This window comes from Hydractinia symbiolongicarpus, chromosome 1, assembly GCF_029227915.1.
Source record: "Hydractinia symbiolongicarpus strain clone_291-10 chromosome 1, HSymV2.1, whole genome shotgun sequence".
Classification (NCBI taxonomy): domain Eukaryota; kingdom Metazoa; phylum Cnidaria; class Hydrozoa; order Anthoathecata; family Hydractiniidae; genus Hydractinia; species Hydractinia symbiolongicarpus.
The window spans coordinates 12,611,976-12,620,765 of NC_079875.1; the positions used below are offsets into that span (position 1 = coordinate 12,611,976).

The following is an 8,790-nucleotide window of genomic DNA, read 5'->3' on the forward strand; positions in this document are numbered from 1 at the left end:
ACTACAGTTTACAATGAACATACTTTTCATATATATTTTTGTGTATATATACCACACGTGGTACAAGGCTTTTGTTCTTTATTTCTCTTTGGTTTACCAAAAAGTGAAGATATAATTTTCTGTTCACCTTTATTGCATATTCTTAATGTGGAATACCAGGGCGCTAGCAGAAAAACTTTGCACGACAAAATGCTGTCGACACAAACCATAAGAAGCACCGTGGTGGAGTGCTGCGTTCACTACGCTTTATCACGTGATCAAAACAAACTTAAAAAAGTTAAAAAACAAGCTGAATTAAAACTTATGAAAAGAATGCTGCAAAACTATAACAAACATTGCAAGCAATTGAAAAGAAAAGTTTATACTTGGTAATAAATATATCGATCATAACAGAAAAATACACCATACGTTTTTTATATATGCTGTATTATATTTCTGTGCAAGACTTTGATGTATGAGTTGGCCGGAAGAACGCATATTTAGGTGAGACGATGAAGGGAAAGGAGAAGGCATGGACCTTTGTTGATAGCATCGATAATGATGATTCTGAGGTAGACACTGTTTTCTTTTCAATTTGTTGCAAAAATGTTCAGGTTATACGTATCAAATTTTAATTAGATTCGTCGCCAAGGTACTGGTGCTGGAAAATATAATATTAATAAACTAATTTGGGCATGAAAGATTGTGCAAACAGGGCGTTTAAAGTTCTGGCACGTGTCTCTTCGTAGTCATAGTATATTCAAGGTTTATAATAGTCAGCTATCGTTTTGAAAAAAATTAAGATACTAAAGTGTTTTAGCCACTGATACCACAAAACTTCAGGAGTGCTTTTTATGGCAAAATAATAAATTGGATTAAAAAAGTTTTCAATTACAATGACCACTTTTCTATTTTAGTTAATTCCTTTGTGCGTAACGTTTGAACTGAACAGAAAAACAAAGATAGGTTTTCTTATGTTCTGGTAGCACTGTTTTTAAATTTTTCACATTCAAATAACTGAATGAATAATTCAAAATTTTACTTCGTATCTGTTTCAGTTCGATGTATAGTTGCTCATCAACTTTTAAATATTCTCGTTTGATACCAACAAAAACCATAAATTAAGTATACAAAGTTTAGTCATTCAACGCAACTTCCATATTGTATATTCATAACATATTAATAATAAAAACAACCATATTTTAAAAAGTTAAAATGTAGTCCGAATTTTATAGTGAATTCTATCTACTCATAAATATTTTAACACTATTTGCAGCCTTAAAGTTTTATGAGCTTGATAAAAAAAAATAGTTCAGTTGCAAACGTTATCAGAGCGAGGTGGTTCGACCTTTGTGTAGCCTTTATTTTAAAAACATGGGGAAATCGAGAAAACAGAAACAAAGGACTTCTAAGAAGAAAAAGGTAAGTTATTACGAGATCTCAATTATCTTGACTATTGAATGTAGAGATGGTGGTGCAGTGGGAACCCCTTGCAAGCAGAGATTGCCCGCTGCTACGCACTTCTAATGTAACGTTGTCCACCTCTTTGCAGCCATTTACTGACCGTCATCTGATTTGTGTCATCTGATTTGCAGGAAAAAAAATAGAGCATCGTTATAGGACCTGTTAGTTGGAATCCCTAACGACTTCGAGCTTTCCGTTCCTACTTGGAAACTGTACGTAAAATAATGGAGAAAACTATGTTCAAAAAAAGAAAAAAATATTTTTTACATTTTTAATAATAATTTATTCACTTCTTGGATGGTAACCGTTTTCTATCCGAAGCAAAATTTCAGTACTAGTGTAATAGCTCTTTTAGACCTGCTGCTAATAAAAACATATCCAGGGGTTTGATATTTTCTTTGCGAATGGTTTTTGCCACGTGTAGCTACCGCTTAAGTGAAAAGACGATTTGATTAAACATCTATGGATAAAAATTAAAAAAGAACTAACAATGATAAACAAACAAAATATTAAAAAATAAATATGAACTAGCAGGATCAAAGAGTGAAGAGAGCTGCAAGTTAAAACGTTAAATATTAGATATATTTTTTATTATATTTTTTTTCGCTACGCCACATTATCGTCAATTAAGTCGAAAAGCGGACACCGAACAACAAAAATCCAACTTTAAGGTTGAATAACATGTGTTAAAATTGCAACTTTTTGTCGTCGTATATCGCATTTAGCCGTCTTCAATAAACTCTACACAAGCAGCGAAGAATTGTATAATCTAGTACCGCCCTCATCGGGAAAGAATTGTAAAACTGAAATGCAACGTTATTTAAAGTGATTTAACAGGTGATGAAGACAGTAAAGAAGGCATAAGATTAAGATAGGAATATTCACGTTAGGAATATTATTTGTGCTTTTTATATAATGTTTTTTACTTCACAAATTTTCTTTCCCGCACACAAAATTCCAACATTTAGAATCTGCAGAAAACTCCGCGGTATTTATTGGATCAAAAATAGTAAAGAACGGCTTCCAACTGCTTGCATACGCATCTCAAATTTGCTATGTACGGATTAATAAGAAAGAAGAACGCCTTCTATCTAAAACAAAACAAAACAATTATAGTTGTTTTAATCTTTACTGTTTGCGTAAAGAAAGTAAAATTGCATCGTCACCTCGCAGCCAAAATCCTGGGATTAACTTCGTTTTTTTGTCTCTTGCCGATGCTGCATTCTGTTGTATAATACACTTCTGATTTAATAAAAAAAGACAAAAAGCCTTGGGAACGAGGTTGCAACTGTCTTTTAATAGTGGTAAATCAAATAAGAGTTCTAGAGAATTCTCGAGATAAACTAAAAGATTTGTACTAGCTATTGTCTTGTGTTTAGAGTTCAAGTACGGCCACGTCATCTTCTGATGACTTTGAGGTAGTTCCAAGTAGAGATGTCGTAACTCAGAGCGAGTATGAGGTTATACCGCAGCAAAAAATTCGTTCGCTGGACGAAAACGAGTTGGAAATACACGAAAACTATTTCTTATTCGGAAATACCCAACCAATTAAAACCGATTCAGATATAGAAGTGTTACAGCAACGTCCGGAACAGCATTTGTATTCGCAAATGTTGCAGAAAAACACGTCAAACAATGAATTTCTTATCAAGTCAAATGAGAACTGTGAGGAAGAGATTAAACACTGGAAAGCAACGATGGAGAGTGATGACGAAGATGATTCGGATATAGAAGTGTTGTCCAAATCTGTCGCTACCACCGCAGCGGAGGACGAATCGTTAGAGATTGTATTTGCGAATGAAAATTACTTTCAACATAAGAGTAAAGGTAAGGTTTTAAAATTTGTTGACAATTTCGCCTTTTCCTTGAAATTTTTGAGACAGACCCATTTCAACACAACTATTAAACAGTGTGAAACTCTTCTTCCAATTGATTTTTACCATAGTGTTATGAGAAGCCCTGGGATCATAGGTGTATACAAAAGCCAAACTTTTGTTTATAATTTATTGTGGTAGTACCATCCTCGGCCCAAGGGTTTGTTGTCTAAGGGCCGCTTAGCCGCCCGCCTCCGAATGTCAAAAAGGCAAAAACGAGGTTGTGGTATTTCGGGTAAGCCTGTATACATATATATTTAAGTAATTAGAATTTCGTAACTTTCCATAGGATTTGGGACATTTAAGTAGAATTTGGCAAAATTATAAAGCTCTGTATTCTTCAGTCTCGAAAACCTTACCTGACAAAGTATTAAAAAGTAGCAACAGGAAATGATGAATAAGGAAAAGAATAACCAAGGCGAACGATTTGAACCCTCCAACTTTTTGTTTATTATCTCCTTCTCTTTTTTTCCCGTCTCGTGTAACGTCTAGTGAATGTTCAAATAATTTGGGTAATCGAGATTACATATTTGTATTAAAAAGTCAAATCATTTTCTAGCTAAAAAAAACAAGACGATTGAAGATAACTTTGGCTTTGACATGTTGTTCAATGAGGAGTTTGAAGAAGAAAAAGAAAAAGAAAAGAGAACAAAAGTAAAAGAGAGAGGAACAGAGAGAGGAACAGAGAGAGGAAAAAAGAAAGAAGGAAAAGAGAAAGGAAAAGAAAAGGAAAAAGGAAAAGAAGTAAAAGAAAAAAGCGATCTTGGAATCAAAAGCCTATTTGACAACCAAGAAGATGCTGAAGAAGATTTGGGCATTAAAACTCTTTTTGAGGTTAAAAATGAAGAAGAACAATACGATATCAAAGTTCTCTTTGAAGGATACGAAGAACATGAAGACGAGAAGGATTTCACGTCATTGTTTGACAAAAAAGAAAAGAAGAATCAGTTCTTTTTAATGAAAACATCAACCCTTGTCATCGTCTTTTGTCTGTGTGTAGCCACTGGTGTTTGCGTAGGAAGCGGTAAGCCTTAAATTTTCGTTCTATGTGGAAACATACGTCACATTAAAGTTAAAGATTTAAGAGAGGAAAGGAATTTCATCACATCAGTTATAGGATTTATGTTCACAGATTGTTTCTTTTATCCTTTGGGAAATTATAATGTGTGGTTCTTTTTTGTTAAACAAAATCTTCCACAAAACGTAAGTGATTGTTTTTATAATAATGACTATTCTCTTATAGGCTGTGCCTCAATGTTTGTCAGCAACGGAGGAGAGAAAGATAACGTCCCCTCGTCTTCGACACAAAGCAGTAAAGACCTCCCTCCTGAAATCTTCCTGTTCTTGAGCAAGAAAATCAACAAGCTTAATATTACTAACATACGATCTTCTCAAACGATGAAAAATAGTGTACGGGATCTTCTTGCGTCGTATTACACATTGGAACAAGAACATGGAGCCTTAAAAACATCTTTGGAAGATTTAAAAGAACGATACCATCTTCAGAAACAAATGACAATGTACTGGAAAAAACAAGTGAAAAAGGCGGCCACTGATAAGGCTAGACCAATCAGGGTAATGATGAATGGCGCCATGGACATGTCAAAATACGCAGATGACGTTGATGTCATTATTCAAGACATTTTCAATTTGTCACCTGTTGATAATGGCAGTGCAATTGCTGATTTGAAAGATCAGTTGCAACAGGAGAAGGAAAAGGTGATATACTGGCAGAAGAAGTATACATCCTTGAAATTATCAAACCTTCGAAAGTGTGCAAAAATCGGAAAATCAATGAAGAACTTGACCTTTTCATTTTCCTCTTGCCTTACCTTATTTTCAAACGTTCTTCCTGATTTTAACATAACATCAAACCTTCCATTATTCTCAAAACCTGTCGAAAAAATATCAGACCATGTAAATAACGTATGGAGCAAATTAAAAAGTCAATGGAAGATAAAAGCTGGAAATTCTAAAGAACAAACTACACTGGAAAATGTTAATCGTTTTCGAAAGATCTTTAAAATTGGTAATATGATCAATTCAGTCAAAAAAGATGAACAGGTTATTGACGATAATCAATATTGTCCTGATGCATCATTTAAATCATTCCAAAGTAGATGGAAAAATGAGATCAATCCTGAATTTCCAAAACCTGAGGCAGCAAAATTGAATGATGTATGTGTGGAATGTTCTGTGATAGCTCGAAAAGGCCTCAAAACGCTTTACAAATGTGGACAGGAGGTTTATGAAGAAGCAATTGACGAAGGCTTTGAAAGGGAGAACGTGCGATTCCCTTGTGTACTTGGTGATATTTATGTGGAACTAGTCAATGAAAAGTCAAGGACCATTACCAAACTGGAAATGCCTGAATGCCGTCTAGGCACAAACGATAATAAAATCTGTCCTGATGCAGCATTTAAATCATTTGAAAACAGATGGAGAAATGCGAAACGTGACCACGTTTGTTTAAAATGCTCTGTGATTAAACAAGAAAGTCTCAAGACTCTCTATAAATGCGGAGAGGATGTTTACGAAGAAATCATTGAAGAAGGTTATGAAAGAGGGTACACTCGATTTCCTTGCGAATTAGCAGACGTCTATGTGGAATTAGTCAATGGAAAATTAAAAACAATTACTAAACTTGACATGCCTGCGTCTCATTTGAACCAACAAAATGCTGATGACTATCAAAAGAATGATGAAGTGAAAGATGCAGACGAAAGTGAGACGTGGTACAAAAGTAAACTTGCCGAATTAAGCTTTAAGTTTGATCTGTATAAATGGCAAACGGATAGAAAGATCAAAGACGTTATAATGGAAGTTGAAAACAAAATGTCTAGTGCTGTCAAGAGCAAAAATGAAGAAAATATGACCGCAGCAAAACCAAGTGAGGGACATGGTAAATCTAAAGATAATGAAAAATTGAATGAGTATGAAACCGCCATGAACGAGTTAAAAGATAAGATGAAGGCAGAGAAAAAAAAGTTCCAAGAATGGAAATTTGAAGAAAAGTTAAACACCAAATATAAGATTGAGGATTTGAAGATGAAACTAAGGAAGCAAAAAGAAGAGTTTAAAATAAAGGTTTACAAAGCAAAACAGCTAGTAAAATCACACCTAAAAAATGAATATCAAAAATTAACTCAAGCAAAGGATAAATTCAGGGAAAAAAAGACCAAACTAACGTATAGAGTGGCGTATTACAAGACAAAGTATCAAATGTTGACAGAAAGGACGAAGGATTGGAAAGAGAAATACAATCAGCTAGTGTATATGTACAATGCTATATTGCATAAAGTAAACGCAGCTGAAAATCAAAGAAGGCCAAAAACCGAAAAGAAAATGAAGAGGGAGAGAAAGAAGAAGAAGAAGTATGACGAGGAAAAATCATGGAGGATTCCTATGACGTCTTCTCGATCTGTATTTAACATGGCGCATTTTTATGACCGGAAAGAAGATGCTCCTGGTAAACCTGTTCCACCGAAAAGATTAGGTATGCCACAAGAACCAACAATCACACGTCAACCATCATTAGATGTAGCAGAACAATATCTTCAAGAATCCATCATTAAAACGCCTGAAAAAACAACACTTCCAAAGCGCTTGAGCGCCCAAAAGCAACGACAAAGTTCCGAGTCACCAGCAGTGTGGTACGGTACCTACTCTATGCAAGAGGGTAAATTTTTACAAAGAAATCACCCTAAACCATCAGGCCCACAAAGTATATATGTTTCAGAACAACCCCCAACGCCCCAACAACGCACTAATGAGGATGAATTCTCTCTACCGTTACGCCCATCTGCGCCTCAGAGAGTTCAAGATGCACACCAGCACAATGCTTCTTCTCTTGAAGTTGAAGATGACGACGAGAAAGCAATTCCTTACTCATGGTACTTATACTGGGGTAAACAACGCGAAACATTTAACCAGTATGAAGAAGACGAGAGAATAAATTGGTATACAGCAAGATTCAACTCTCGAGCTCATCATTACAACCAATACAATGACGAAAAGGTGGAGGATTGGTATCGGTCCAGAATGAAATCGCGTGATTCGTATCGAAGAAGCACTGAACATTAGAGACTGTGAAAGGGACAAGAGGATTATGGGAGAATAATTTGTAGTAACTATAGTATATTGAATTAATATTCATGTTATATTTCTTATTTTTTTCCGTCTTGATCGCATCGTCACCCCTTCGTGTACGTTTTTGGGTTTATTTTTTTCTGATTTGAACGTGGTAAATTTTAAGTCTGTGTGGATATGAAAATGTATAGAATCATCGTATGTTCTTATACTTTTTAGGGGGAAAAGTTTAGATTAAAATACACGAGGAAAAAAATCAGAAATAACTTGAATGGTAACTTCTTCTCAATAAATTTAAGGGACTAGAAAAAGAAATATTAGTACTAGTAGAAAAGTCTTTTACAGGTGATTGGTGTAAAAAAATAACACGAAATATGTTAAGCATTTTATTAATTTCTCTTATTGTTTATATATATTTGTAATTGTTATTTATGTAGCCAGTACTTAATGTATATTATTCCGGATTTTCAGGAGATTTATTTATGCACTAAGGAAGTCATGTCTTTATGAAGTCAGTAGGTAATCACACCGCCTCTTTTTCTCACAAAAACCAAGTCTTATGTTGGATAGTCCTTTTTCTAACAAGCCTTTTAATCTAATTTATTTGATATAAACACTATGTTAATATTAAGAAACAAGTAAATATGTACGATAAAATGTTTGATAAAAATTAAAAAAGGATTTTATAGTAATTGTCGTTTTTAATGTTTCTTGTCTCTAATGGAGGCAATGTAAAGGGAGCGCATTTCAGGTATCAACAAATTCTAAAAGTTTAAATTTTTAATAAACAAAGACTTTCTCTCAATATGCGTTTTCTGCAACAAAAGACATCACGAATCAGCAACAGAGACACCTTGTTAAAAAAAGTTGAAAAAATAGAAAAAAAGAAAATTGTTTTGATTTTGTTCGAGCCATTCGAGTAATTCGAGCCATTCATTAAAACTTTATACTCACTTTGTAGCAGCGTTTAGGACATCGAACTTAAGTCTCGGTCCCTTTGTGGTCCGCGTAAGGTATTTTCCTTTCTTTATTTTACCTAAATAAAATTTCGTTAATATGTAATGCTGTGGCTTTCAAAACAAATTGTTCTTTTCTTATTTCGTTTTTGAGTAAGTCATCACTCGCTAACATTGAACGTAGCTACTCATATAAAGTGCAGTGCCATTTTTCATTTTCTACTGCTTTAGTTTGGCCTAATTAAATGGTCCAATGAAGTGCTAAAGAAGATTTGGAAACCAGAATTTGGTTTAAATCACTCTAACAGTCCTTTAAAGGGAGGAAATAAGTTTCGTATAGAGACAAATTTTATTTCAATCCACGCCAAATTGAAAAAAAAAAAAAAAAATCGCTAAAATTGATAAGCCACACCTATTTCAACATACCT

General features: G+C 34.2%; 1 protein-coding gene across 2 annotated transcripts; it reads left to right on the plus strand.

Moving 5' to 3' along the window:
* Nucleotides 1-220: 220 nt before the first annotated feature.
* Nucleotides 221-8,098, plus strand: LOC130639916 (uncharacterized). Of its 2 annotated transcripts, none has more exons than XM_057447111.1 (4): nucleotides 221-551; nucleotides 2,823-3,270; nucleotides 3,877-4,341; nucleotides 4,561-8,098. In XM_057447111.1, the coding sequence occupies exons 1-4, from the start codon at nucleotides 492-494 to the stop codon at nucleotides 7,398-7,400; spliced, it is 3,813 nt and encodes a 1,270-aa protein (XP_057303094.1). In that variant the 5' UTR covers nucleotides 221-491; the 3' UTR covers nucleotides 7,401-8,098. The 2 variants fall into 2 exon arrangements, with proteins under 2 accessions (XP_057303094.1, XP_057303095.1); XM_057447112.1 differs by lacking the exon at nucleotides 221-551 and adding an exon at nucleotides 1,212-1,401.
* Nucleotides 8,099-8,790: the final 692 nt, after the last annotated feature.

Coding starts and splice junctions, on each gene's coding strand:
- LOC130639916 (XM_057447111.1), top strand. CDS start 492: ATGAAGGGAAAGGAGAAGGCATGGACCTTTGTTGATAGCATCGATAAT. Junction 552..2,822: donor TCGATAATGATGATTCTGAG/GTAGACACTGTT, acceptor TCTTGTGTTTAG/AGTTCAAGTACGGCCACGTC. Junction 4,342..4,560: donor TGGTGTTTGCGTAGGAAGCG/GTAAGCCTTAAA, acceptor ATTCTCTTATAG/GCTGTGCCTCAATGTTTGTC.